At 39.8% G+C, this 14,858-nt stretch overlaps 1 protein-coding gene across 3 annotated transcripts in view; it reads right to left on the bottom strand.

Moving 5' to 3' along the window:
* The window catches only part of SLC4A1 (solute carrier family 4 member 1 (Diego blood group)), a 512,400-nt gene that overhangs the window by 196,404 nt on the left and 301,138 nt on the right, over positions 1-14,858 (bottom strand). For all 3 annotated transcript variants that reach the window (XM_044055258.1, XM_044055259.1, XM_044055260.1), the window contains one exon: positions 10,682-10,892. In XM_044055258.1, coding sequence (XP_043911193.1) covers positions 10,682-10,892 — 211 coding nt within the window. The remainder of the gene's footprint in view (positions 1-10,681; positions 10,893-14,858) is intronic.

Here is a 14,858-nt window from a genome sequence, read left to right as displayed (position 1 = left end):
ATACTAAAAACATCTGCCTGACTACACTCTGTTTCTGTCTGCCCCATGGGCATCCCTCAGTAGTGTGCACAACTGTAAGTACCATTTATACTTATGATTGTGCTTGCATATTGAATCAAAAACCTGATATAGAAAGGCACCATCTTTTGACTTAGTCTTTCTGCCCTTGGAATCCCCAGTAGTGTACTCACTTATACCATATTCCATTCTTTTTTAATTAGTACTCTATTGAGTCATAATTTACTGCATGTCCCTTTCTAAAACCCCTGGCATAAGTACATTATTTTCCTACTTCTCAGTGAACTGCAGTTCCCCATTGGTACATAAATAATAAAAACAAACAGAAAGGTAACATTCAAACTAAAATGATAGGCTGCCCTATTTCTGTAGTTGCTAACCTTCTCACTGATTGTTTTCTGTTTGGTGACTGCTGCTCCTCCCAGAAGGTGTAACCCGCTCTGTTCACCCTTTGGGCTCACCCCGCTCCCCTACCCTGCCCCCAAATCTCACCCACCCCCACTACCTGTACTTTTATACATCCCCTAACTCTTCCCTACCCAACAACTCTACAATTACAATACACCTAAGCCAAACCCCACCCACCTGTAGATCTACATCACCCCAAACATCCACCCCTCTACAATGCTCTACATAACATCTCTACCTATAACCCCATTTGCCCTACTAATCTCTCTCTGTTTTCTTACCTATCTCACACTTTTTCCCAACCCTTGTCATAACTCTCACACACACTTCACTACATCTTACCACTGACCTCACTTCTCATCCTACTCATCCATCTCTAATGAACTCTTTACCTCTAACCCAATCTATTTTTTCAAACCAAAACTGCTCCCAACCCAACCCCCTGTACTCCCCTCTTAAATGTGGTACCAGAAAATAACTACCCTCACACAACCCAAGCTACCTTTGTCCAACACATTGCGTTACTCTTCTACTCCACCACATCTCTCTCTCACTAGTTGGTGACATCCACCCCAACCCCAGACCTATCCCTAACATCAATCTCACTAAACCCTCCACTCAACCCACAAACTCAAAGTCCATTCACCTTACAACACTTAATGCACAAAGCCTAAAAAACAAAATCCCTAACCTCCATGCCTGGCTCTCCCATAACCACTTCGACATTACTGCCGTTTCTGAAACCTGTCTGAAAACCTATATAAAAGATAGCAAAATCCTACCACCAGGTTTCCAAATCATTCACAATGACAGAGCCCACAAAAAAGGAGGTGGAATAGCAATAATCTACCCCACCTCCCATACTATAACTCCCTACTCCAATAAAATACCAACCTTTGCCAATGCTGAAATTATAATAGGTTTACTAAAAATAAACAACCACAAGTCCATATGTGTCACTGCCCTCTATATTCCCCCTGGTGATAATATCAAATCTCTTGAAAACATCCTTTCCTGGTTCTCCTCCAATATAAAAATGAAACCTATATACTCGGTGATACCAACATCAACTGAAATACTATTAACTCTGAAGCCCCATCCCACACAATCAACCTATACAACCTCTCCCAACTAATACAATTTCCAACCAGACCTCTGATACCATCATTGACTGGATCCTAACAACTCACCCAAACTTTATCACCAAAGCTGGAACATTACCTGATTCTCTCAGCGATCACCTACCAGCCTTCACCAACCATCTCCCATCTCCACTGCATAAACAACACGACTATATCCAAACCCGCAACCTCTCCTCTTTCAACTCTCTAACTTTCTCCGAATGCTTAAAGCATACTGACTGGTCCCCTCTAAAAACTCTTCCTCTAGATGATGATGTTTCCTACTTTAACCATTCATTCCTAACCCTTCTCAATCAGCAAGCCCTCACATGAATCAAACGCATCAAAACCAATCCCTGCCCATGGTTATCAAAAGATACTAAACTAACCTTACACCAAAGGGACAAAAAATGGAAACAATATCAAAAACATAAAAACCTTAGCACCCTCCTAGAGTAAGCAACTATGAAACTTCGCAAAAAAACTAATAATTAATGACCGCAAAGCCCACCACCCCAAACTCCAGTCCTTGCACTCAACAAATCCAAAAAATTCTGGGACTCCATCTCATCCATGCTGCATCCTGGCAACAAAGAAACCCCCTGCCCAGACCCCAACCTCTCCAACCTTGAAGAAGCCAGCTAGTTCAACTCATTCTTTATAGACTGCATAGCTAAACTATCAGCCTCCTTCCCATCCCCCTCATCCACCACCACCACCTCCTGCCCCAACCACCACCCCAATCATCAACCTTCCTCCACATCCGTCAGCCTCAAGCCAATCCCCACAAGCAAACTCAAACCCTATCGCAATGCACCCGACAACCTTCCACCCACCTTCCTCAAACAATCTGCAGACAGCATTGCCTATCCCATCTCTATTCTTATAAATAAAGCCATACAAAAATCATATGTCCCTTCTATCTGGTGCCATGCTTACATCATCCCCCTCCAAAAAGGTGACAAAAATACTGATACCACCAACTTCAGGCCTATTTCCATCCTTTTCCCTCTTTCTAAAATACTAGAGAAAACAATACAAGCACAACTCATGGCACACCTAACACTAAACAATCTCCTCTCCCCTACCCAACATGGCTTCCACCCTGGCCACAGCACCATGACTGCCCTTCTTTCCTTTCTTGAAACCATAAACCTCGAATGCAACTCAGGCAAGTTCGTATCCACACTATTCTTAGCTCTGTCAAAGGCCTTTGACACCATCTCACACACCCTACTTATATCCCAACTCTCCACCCTACACCTTTCTCCCACCACCATTGCCTGGTTTTCCAGCTACTTGCCCAACCACCAACAAGCTGTCCAATGGAAAACTTCAACCTTCCCCTTCCTTCCCACACCCACAGGTGTCCCACAAGGATCTGTTCTTGGCCCTCTTCTCTTCAACCTATTCATTAACAGCTTTCATCAATCCATCCCAGACTCATCTATCATCCAATATGCAGATAACTCAACAATCATCTGCTCAGCCTTCTCCCCTTCCAAGCTCCTAGCAAAAACCCAGCTAGCCTTCTCCAAAACAGAAACCTGGTTGCAGTCTAACCATCTGGCACTAAATGCAAATAAAACCAAAGTAACGTTTTTTTCCCCCTACTAAAAACTCCATTGAGAAATCCACATTCACTATACAGAGCCAAAACAACAACCTCCTTGAAATCGCTCCCAACACCAAGCTTCTTGGCATTATTATTGATGAAGAACTAAACTCTGACACCCACATCCGCTCTACAATCAAGAAAACCCACCAAAAGTTAGGTCTCCTCTACAGGCACAACAACTTCCTAAGCCCCTCTGCCCGTCAAACCCTCGCATCCACCTTCCTACTCCCCTCCCTTATGTATGGTGCCCCTCTTTTCACCAATCCCCATCTTGGCCTTTGGTCCAAACTTGAATTCTGCCACCACAAGATCTCCAAATTTGCAACCAATTCAAAAAATTCATCCCACCACTGCCACTCCTTCCTCACTCTCAACTGGCTTGAACTACCCAGCTACCTCTGTTACCTACAACTCACCATTGCCCACAAGCTCAACTTTAAACCTGCCAACTGTCCAGCTCTCGCTACTTCCTTAAAACCTTACATTCCCAACCGCTCACTCAGATCCAAAAAACAAAATCTCCTTCAGGTCCATAAACCTGCATGACCTTCTGACCATCTACTGCTGTCCCGCTCCTTAGCTAAACAGTAGAACTCTCTCCCCATACGGCTACACAACCTAGCTGACCATACAGATTTCAAATCTCAGCTGCTCTCTCATCTTTCTTCCAAATGGGACTGCCCTTGCCACGCTCCAGCATAAACCCCTCTCTCTCCCCTCAATCCACCTTGCACTGACTCATCCAACTACCTCTAATATTACTTCATCACACCCAAAACAATCCTGCCCCTACCAAAAACTAATTTTCTCTCCATTATCTATTGTACTATACTCTGCAATCACAAATATACTATTTCCCTCTCCATGCATAATATTCTCCTAACCTACTAATGGCTAGTAGCTATACATTTTGAAATGTTAAACCTACAATTGAGTTTATAATAATATTCACTTTATGTAAATGTTGAAATATCTGTATTGAACTATGTCTTTCATTTTGTAACACTGTGACAAGCTAATTGCAAATATCATGGAGCTTATCTGTAAATGTTTAATCAGCTGTATGAACTATGTCCTTTTGTAACATGTGAAATGTAACTTGCAATTATTGTGGAGCTTTTCTCCCCAGGCCTCCACTGAAAATGGGCTCTTCTTAACCGAGTGGACTTCTACGGTCATCAAATTAAATAAATAAAATAAATAATGTACTCCAATTTGTTGCACTCATGTTCTGACTAGCACACTGAAACATGTATGTCTAAATCTCAGGCCAGACAAAAAAGTGTGAGGTGTAACTTAATAGGCTGAGCAATTATAATAACAGGGTTGTGACATGTTGACAGAGAAAGCATCGTGGTGTCTCTGCATACTGTGCCGCATCCCCCTTCCCAGCTCAGAACCCACAACTAAGCAACTGCTGATTGTAGAACAGAGAGTTGAGAAAGGATGCCGCTATTGTTGAATAAACTGACAGATATTAGTATGTGCAAGTAATTGCAGAGTAAGAGTCAGTCAGAGTTTCACAGGTTCCCATCCAGCCCTTCTGAGCTCCCTATCATTTGACTGCATCCTAAATAACTGCAGATCTAAGACCAAACCCAAAATCCTGAAAGCTGCAAAAGATTGAAACTGAAAAAAGCCAGAAATAATGCTGAAATAGAAGACAAATACAAAATGTGAAGCACAATACACCAAATGAACATGAATAAACAGTGCTTTTTTCAGGGAGTCATGTTCTCTGAATCCCCCTTGTGTTCTGTTCCCCTACAACCCCTAAATATAAATTCTACATTCACAGATGCACTACCCTGTTCTGTTACACAGATAGATTTACATAGATGCACATATTCATAGTAGCCAATGAAGCAACATATAGGTTATATTGTCAGAATTCAAAACATCACAGGTATAAAATCAAAGTAGTTAGCTTTTGCAAATAATTCCAATGTAAGCAACTTTGCAAGGAAGCACGATGTCTGCATTTCTCATGTAGGGGCTTGCTCCCTCACTCCCACAACTCATAGGTTCATAGGTTCATAGATGTCTACTAGGCTAATGACCACAAGGGCCTTTTTGGAAGCCATGTATCCCAAATCTCTGACAAGTTCTGATACCCTTGATTAAGCTGGAAAGGCCAAAAAGTACCTCACGAAGAGGATCCAAAGCCTTAAACACATGTCCTACATGGACAGACTCAAAAAACCCAGCTATTTTGTGTCTCATATCATCTACTAAGATGCGATCTCTGCTTGACTTAGAAACCCATGTGTCACCCAGCTCTGTTAGAAATGCTACACCTAAAGAAATCCAAATCCCTCCACACCACATGCTCCAGAGACCTCAACCTCATTACCACAATCAACAGAACATGCTGGAGGGACAGGTTCATAACCCAGAAACTGCCCATGCTATGGAATAGACTTCCCATGCATGTGTAGCAGAGCACCTCACTGGCCTCTTCAAGATAAATCTTGATGAGTGGATGGGAAATAGAAAGTTCACCCTGGGGATCACTGCAGTGGTTCTACTTGATAGAGGCACTGGGAACTAACGTTGGGTGGCACGATGCCATGGCACTTCTATGGGCTAGGCTTGTAAAGGTTCCAGGGCCATTAGCCTAGTACATACCTATGAACCTATAAGTGTAAGTATGGGCTTGGGAGATGAACCATTTACAGGGTACCTGTGTCCATTAGAGACGGAGGTGCCAAACCAGGGATTAATTTCTGATTTCCTGTCCAATTGTCAAAGTTGCACTTGAATTGGGTTAGGGAGGAGCTCTGCTTCACATCGATGGGGAGCCTGCTCCATAGACGCGGTAGTCTCTGGGATACTTACCTATCTGTTCAACAGGTCCTATTTATATCACAGATGAGGTTTAAGTCTTTAGAATGGGTAATTCTGGTGCTGTTTGTTTTGTAGATATGCAGAAGGTCCATCAGAGTGGAGTCTGACAATACCCTGTATGCCAGGCATAGATCTCACCTCAAAAGTCTGTAGGCAACAGAATACAGGGATAGGGCCTTGAGGCGGTCTGCACAGGACATTTTGCTTACACCCTGTATTTTTTAGTGAGGAACCTCTGTGGATGTTCCAATTGTTGGATATGCCTGGTTAGGTACATACCAAAGGGGGCACCGTACTCAATGATAGGTCTGATTACTGCTGAGTACAGTGGAACAATAACTTTCTTGGACTTAGATGCCAGACGTTTGTTTATAAGTTGCGCAACATAGAATGATTTCCTCACCACATGATGGTCAAAGACTAGATTACTATTTGTGTCCCTAGGTCCCTGACTACTGGGTCAACTGTAAAGGGTGTGTTGTCAATATGATAGTTACCAGGGATGAATGACTTCCCAAAGGATACGATTATGCATTTCTTGGCATTTAGTTTTAGTCCATGGTTCTGACACCAGTTGTTTGACTGTGTCAACCCCTCCTGGAGAACATTTGTGTCAGTGTGAGACTCAATGACAGCTCCTAACTTCCAGTCATCTGCAAATTTAGTCAGCCAGAGACCACTGACATTGGCCTCAACTTCTGAGAAGTAAATGCCAAAAATGATTATTATTGATATATTGATTATTTATCCAATGGGGCTGAGTGTAGCTGGACTATGATTTCCTTAGATTTGGATGCCATGCCCTTACTTATAAGTTGTACCAAATAAAATTATTTTCTCACCATCATGGGCACATGATGATCAAAGTTCAAGTTACTGTCATCCTGAGTTTCCAAGTCTCTTACCTCTGTGTCTACTCTTATGGGAGTGTTATCAGTGCTGTAATTTCCATTGATGGCCATCTTCCTAAAGGGTATAACTATAAATGTTTTTCCACTGAGTTTTAGGCCATGGGTCTGGCACCAGTTATTTGTCTGTCAGACCCTCCTGGAGTATATCTATATCTTTGGGGGACTCATTCATTGCACCCAGCTTTCAGCAATCAGAGGATTTCATCAGATAAAGTCTCAGTACATTTGTCTTTACTTCAGAGAAGTATATTTCAAACAAGAGCATTCTCAGTATTGGGCCATGTGGGACACCACTAGTAACTACTAACAGGCTTCTTTTTAGAGGTGGATTCAGTCTTATGAGAGGAGCCAAAATGATTTTTGTCCCTAATTTTTAAAGATATTCACAAATTGTATCCAAATAATTCAAAATATTTCTGAGGCAAAGTGTCATCAATCATTTTAAGTCTGCATTTCACTAGCCAGTCAAAAGTGAACTCATTGAAAGTAAGCTGCTTGGCATAAAGGATTAAACCCTAACTATGGCTCAGGTGAACTGAGACCGAGTCACGTTCTGGGTGCTTGAGAAACCAATGTTGGGAGATGGGAATAAGTAGATATCAACAGCTTGCCTACCTCCTACCTTGGAGAGAGAAGTAGATTGAGCTGATAATTAATCTGGCCTCTAGTAGTATCATAGGTCAAGTACAGCAACAGTATAGCTCGTGACATGAAGGAAGGCACTAAGCAGTGAAACGCACTGCAGCAAATGAGTGCAAGCATGTATACATCACTGCCCAGTACTGTGCACCCTCAGCAGTGTGCATGTCACATCCATGTGGGATGGGATTACAGACAAAATTAGAAATGTCCTTCTCTTCACCAGCGGTGTAGAATGAGGGAATTAACTCACTTCATGGCTGCCTAGATGACAACCTCTCCATCTTGCTCTCAATGAATGTATCCAGGATAAATTGGCAGATTATCTTTGACAGACACAGGGGAAAAATATATTAAAAAATGTGTAGGCTTACTGCAATGGGCTCCACTGATGAGTCTCTGCAATACAATAGTGATAATTTTCTTTAAACTTACTGCAGTACATCATTTTACACTAACAGAGCTCTTACTGTCTACATTATAGTTATGTAAACCAGATAATGCAGACAAATGCACAAAATATAATGTTGACATATAAATGGAAGACTTTTGAGAAATGTTATAAAAAAACAGCAGGTATTGAGCAGAGACTACTGAACTAGCAAATGTGAGTTAAGCCAGGCTGTTTCAAGGATTAGCCCTCAGATATATGCTTTTACTATGGGACTTGGTATACAGAGAATACAAGTAAGCCATTTAAGAAGTATAAAAAAATTAGGTAGTCCTGCTCCAATTGATGAAAGGACAATGCTACATTACAATATCTTGAAACAGGCCTGTTGACACCCAAATATTAGTGAGGATGCTAACTACTAAGACAGTGGATTAATATATGTCAGCACAGGATTAAAGTTAAAAACTGCTTCATGTACTCCAGGGTTTGATTTCATCAGCTTCCATTTGCATATTGTGTGTCTCTGAGCAAGTCACTTAGCCAGACAGTGCTCTTGGGTTAGCACTGAAAGTGCACTTGTGTCTACAGGGCTTACCCAGTTAACAATTAAATAAACAGATGAAATTCTTGAAGCCTTAAACCAAGACCTGACCATTAACTGAAAAAGGATATGCGACACATTTCCAGAGAAAAATGACTGACTGGTTCTGCAATCACAAGAGATCTAAGGTAATAGACCAGATCTTTGACCAGAGAGGGATAGAATATCTTATTTGTTTCTTAACAACTGAGCATTCAAAATGCTGCTGCAGGAACATCCAAGCAGAAGACACCACCAAAGGGCCTTCTCACATCACAGAAGAGATCATGTTATTGTAACGAATTCAGGAGAATGACAGAGATCTTGATGTGTGAGTCCATTGAATGGGGGAATGCTTGCTTAAACAAAAGAAGTTTACAATTGCTAATGCAAAGACAATCAAAATTATTGCTAAGAATGATAAGAATCACTCCAATGCAGGACATCTATACTGTATTTTATTATGTTGGGGAAACAAATTATATTTTAGCGTGATCACACCTGGTATTTAAGGACATTGATTTAAAGCCTATAATGGTAACCAAAGGTAATAAGCTTTATTATCTGGAAATTGTATAACAAACAACACACTTATAAGTAAGGGTAATGCTGCTAATATTCATTTCTGTTTATTTATTCTAGGTTAAAAAGTAAAGGGGTCTGAAATGTAGTGTATATAAATTAAAGGTACGTACATATCTCCACACATAGAGAGGCAGGAGGGTCCACTGCAAGGACTGAAGAAGTAAGGCACACATTTATTGCGGCTCTGTCTCCACTGAGTATTTACAAAGTATTTTACACTGAGCAATTGCATAACATTTCCTGTATTTCAGACAGAAGACTGAGCAATGGAAAACTTGACATTGAAACTGAAATCAGCTGTACAGCTGTATTTGTATTTGAGACACATGAGCTGCGGAAAACTGTTTGAAATGTTATTCCAGGTGAGAAAAGCAGTTTGCAGTAGCATTCAGACTAACATTTTAACACAGTTTACCTCACCCGTGCACAAAGAACTGCCCCTCACTTTGAAACATAATATGATCAATTGCAAAGTTGATACTTTTTAGGGATGCGAGATTTCTGTCTTGCAATGACTAAAATCTACAAATGTATAAAGTATTTACTTGTGCCATATTGCATAGGTAGGCCTTGCTCAAATATCCTATTATTGGGATGGTTTTGTCTTCCCCTCCTTTTGCTCTGTTAGCCATTCCTGTTCCTTCCAGTCTTCATATTTTATAAGTTTTTGCTCTACTCTCCAATGTATCTATAGGATCTGCAAAGCTAATAATTATATGCATTTCATGTATTGCATGCAGGGCAGTTAAGATAAAAGCTAGAAGAAACAATAACACTATTCGGTCTACATACTGCGCAGTCTGAATCTGAATTTAATAAACGCAGTATTTTAGATATTTTAATGCTTGTGCATAAGTTTATTTATTTAGCTAGTTATTTTCCTCGTCAACTATGTAAATGATCAGGTCACAAATCCATTTTCAGCCATGATACTTTATGTGAAAAAAAAAAAGAGATACAAATGCCAGATATCTGCAGACAATTTGAAGAATGTTCATATGTTTAAACATTCCTAATGCGAGATATTCTCATTTTGAGTGACTTGTTTTATTTTTGTCTGTGATTATTTAAATATATGTCGCTATTGTAAAAAATGTGTTATTGTCCAATAAAAATTGTCCTGTTTGCTGTTTTTAACTATTGAGAATGTGATAACTATTTATTTAAAAAGAAACAAACAAAGCCTCTTTGGTAGCCATTTGTCTTGTTTCCTGTAGATTTCTCTCTACTAGTGTACTACTAAGGAGGCCAATCCAGTTTGAAATAAAAGTACTCTTCTAAACAAGCAGTAATCCTTTTGGAAGGAATGAACAATGCGTTTACTGGCACTGCATTAAAAAAACTTCACCCTTATCTATATGTTAGGCCACACTACTTTCAAAATCTTTATGGAGGCCATAGCCATAACCAATAACTTAAATTTTCATGACAAGAACACTTTTCATTCTGTGCTGCCAGTAAGTACATCTCACCTTCTATCACCATCCTTATGTGGTGTTTGAATAATTGCCACCATTATCTTTGAGCATTAGAACAACCGTGAAGCCGTGGCAAACATACCTTGCAATTTATGAACGAGGACTGCAGACCTGCTTTCGGGCAGCCTGTATCGCTTCCTCAGAAGCTCTTCCTGAAAGGGCACAAGGGATTTGATCAGCTCTTCATTCTGTATAACAGTAGGTGGGATGACTATACTGGCGTCCAGAAATTCTGCTATGCCATTGATTAGGTCTTGTCGGTCACTGGCCAGATATGCCGTCATATTAAAGACCTTACAAAAAATGAGAGAGAGAAAGATTAATACATTATCAAATATTTATTTGGCACACTGTTTGGATTATACATTTAATATGGATTCACATCTATATTGCCCTGTCTTGAAATATTTAAGTAGAGTAGGAAACTGAGTAACTGTTAACCAGTTGCAATACTTACATTTATAACACTGAAATTCTGATCACGGAATAACTAATATATAACATTGCCTTAATAACAATTGATATAACAAAATTGAACACAGCAGTGTTTTTATTCTGTAACTGGTATAGAAATAAAAAATAATGTTTTATTAGATGAGAAAAGACAATACATTCATAAAGGAAAGAAAAAAAAAGATAAGCATGACTTTCTCAGAGCCACTTATCCAAACAGTGCTCCCAGACTGAGTCCGAGACGTGCCAAGTGAAGCGGTGCCCTACTCTGTTTAACACGTTTAGGGAGACTATTTCATACATTCACTAACAGATGTCTTGCAGCGTAATGGCTTTCAAGAAGCTTAATGATTGTTGTCCTTTAAAATGTATGTGTACCCATGTATTCAAATGTATGTGTAGCCATGTATTCATTACCTTCCATTTTAATGTGTAATGCAACTGGTACAGCAGTTTGTTCCAAAGGCACGAGAGAGATGAGTGATAATTGGTCATGCCTGCTACTATGGCTAATGGATGTTTTACGTCTGATTGCCTTTGTGCCAGTATTGAGCTGCCCATCAGTACACCTCTGAAGAGCCAAGGCTCTTTTTTTGTCCTGGAAACAAGTCATCCCACCGCCACCTTCCTTACAAGTGGTGTGATACCAGGAAGAGGAATAGCTTTCCAAGTCTGTCTTTTTAGCTTATTCTTGCTCACCAACACTTGCACTAATTATGTGGAGGTAAGAAAGGAATAAAAAACTTAATGTCAAATAAAATCATTAAACTGGACAAGCAAAGTAGCATTTTATTTTACTTGCTCATTCTAAAGATCTGTTTTTTATTTTAAGTAACTTAATCATGCTACCTAATGCTGCAAACACAGTGCCAGAATTTATTAATCAATGATCAAACTGGCCAGCTTTTGAAATACTCCATAACACTGCTGGAGCAGTATATTAATAACTGCATAAATTGTGTTATAGAGGCTGTGCATGTCAGAGCACAGACAGTGCTGTGGATGTGAATACATTAACTCAGATTGCCAAATCCATCTGTGCATGTCAGAGCACAGACAATGCTATGGATGTGAATGTATTAACTCACTTTACCAAAGCCAACTGTGAAGAACCTTTGAAACCATTCTAGCTGTGTCTGGTGCTTGGTCAAGAGACTGTATAGAAGGCATCATTGTACTCTGTGACTGGCAAAATGGGTAAGGTCTGCAGTATAACAATGACCTCAGTGACGTGGCTAATAACTCCCCTGAGTATCACAATGAAGATGTTCCTTACCACTGTTGTAATATTTTAGCTAAGGCTGACATCCTTATCAGCCTTGCTAAGTCTAATTATGATGGCTGCCAAAAAAATCAATAACTGGAAAATAGAATTCAAAGTCTAAACCAACTGTATTAGAAATAGTGAATATAGTAAGAGAGATACAACAACTGGAACTGGGATCTTTAGAAAAGGGTAAGAGCAAATTACATAGGAAAAAATGGGAAACGTGGGAACAATACATACAGGGAGGAGTGAGATTTAAAAGAAGGCAGGATTTGAATGAGCTATGAAATGGTTAACTGACAATGACTGGGTATATTAAAAGTGATACATAATGTCTACAGCTACGGTTGTATTGGCACGGTAAGGAATGTATAATGTTTGCAAATGAGATTGTGTTGCTATGGTTTTATTGTCATGTATATAAATGTAACATGGCCTATGTCATATATGATAATTAAAAAAATGTTTGACATTTAAAAAAAAAAAAGTTTGGCATTCCTATTTATAGCTATAGCTAGACAATTAATAACAGAATATCCATGATATAATAATAACCATCCCAGAAAACAATCCTACACACAACTCTAACCTAAAATTCTCCCCTGTACACATTGCCACAATAAAAAAACTTTTACTTAAGCTTAAACCCTGTACTTTAGCCCCTGACAATCTACTCCCATACTTCCTGCAGCTAGCTGCAAACTCTATAGCTTATCCCATCAGCATACTCATTAACAGATCAATTAAAGAGTCCCTTGTCCCAGACATCTGGAAAAAAGCATTCATTCTCCCTTACACAACGGTGGCACCCAACACAGACACCACAAACTTTCAACCAAGCTATTCTTTCACCCCTCTCTAAAATACTGGAAAATGCATCCATGCCCAACTCCTCAACCACCCGAATGAAAATCAGATTCTGTCACCCACTCAGCACGGTGTCAGACCAGGACACAGCACCACTACAGCCCTCTTCTCTTCCTTGATACAGGGCAACAGGGCACAGGATTCTGGTAAAATAATCGCTTCTCTTTTCCTCGACCTCTCCAAAGCTTTCAATACCATTTCCCACACTAACCTCCTCTCTAAACTATCTACCCTCCACATTTCCCCACCTACCCTACAATGGTTTAATAGCTATCTCTCCAATAGGCAGCAACCCACCAAATGGCAAAAGTGTTACTCTCCCTTCCTCAATACTTCCACGGGGGTACCCCAAGGCTCCATACTTGGTCCTCCCTTATTTAGCATCTTTATTAACAACTTTCACACCACTGTCCCACAATGCTCAGTAATCCAGTATGCTGATTACTCTACAATAATATGCACTGCAAATTCCAGCTCTGAACTCCAGCAGATCTCCCAGAATGCCTTCACCTCTACTGAATCTTGGATGCTTAACAATCACCTTGCCCTAAATCCAAAAAAAAAAAACTAAACTAGTAATTTTTTCTCCTAAGAAAACCAGTCCCCTAGATAAAAAACTCTTCAGTATACAAGCCCAAGACAAAACCACTATAGAAGTTGTCCCACACACTAAATTACTAGGCATTATTACAGATGAAAACCTAAACTTTGACCTATAGATAAACAATAACATAAAAAACTCACCAAAAGCTCGGTATGCTCTACAGGGACCAACACTTTCTTAGTCTCTCTACTCGACAAACCTTTTCAACTACATTTTCATTACCCTCTCTCCTTTATGGTGCCCCTCTCCTCACTAATATCCAAAATTCTACAAAATCCAAATTTGATATGTGTTACAAAAGAATAGCCAAATTTGCCACCAAGGCCAAATTCTCATCCCACCATTGTAACTCACTTAAGCAATTAGGCTGGTTGGAACTCCCCCACCATATTTCATTCACCCAGCTAACTACAGCACACAAAATAATCTACAGACCCACAGACTGTCCTGCTCCCTCAACTCTACTTGCCAAATACCAACCCAGCAGGCAACTAAGATCTGAAAATCATCTTTTTCTAAAAGTAGAAAAGCCCACCTTACTGGCTGGTCAACTGCTCTATGCCTTCATCATCGCCAAACTATGGAGCTCACTTCCACCTTCTATAAGAAACACAGGCAGCACCACCACCTTCAAACAAATACTGAAAAATCATCTCAATTCATCCTGGCTATATACCTGCTCTATAACCTAACCTCTTCCTTCTCCTTATATTACAACTAAATTCCTATATTTTTTACTACTAGTGACTGATGATACTTTCTCTATATTTATTATTTTTTTTCTTTTATCACTTGTTGATACTGGCACAATAATGCTGATTAATTTATCTCTGTTTTTACCACTCTGAATTCATCTGGCAGCCAACTAAATTCCTGCTTTCATGTATATATTCTGTATATGTTACTGTAATCAAACAAACTAAATTCCTGACTTATGTATATATTCTGTATATATTACTGTAACCACTATGTGTAACACAGTTTCTACTTCTGTACCAATTAATGTTAATTTTTTTTTCTGCAAATATGTGCTTGTCGGAGCTTTTCTCCCCAGGCCTCCACCGAAAT

Source organism: Protopterus annectens, chromosome 13.part0 (genome assembly GCF_019279795.1).
Source record: "Protopterus annectens isolate FY-2018-M chromosome 13.part0, PAN1.0, whole genome shotgun sequence".
Lineage (NCBI taxonomy): Eukaryota > Metazoa > Chordata > Ceratodontiformes > Protopteridae > Protopterus > Protopterus annectens.
This window is presented reverse-complemented; position numbering and strand designations above follow the sequence as displayed.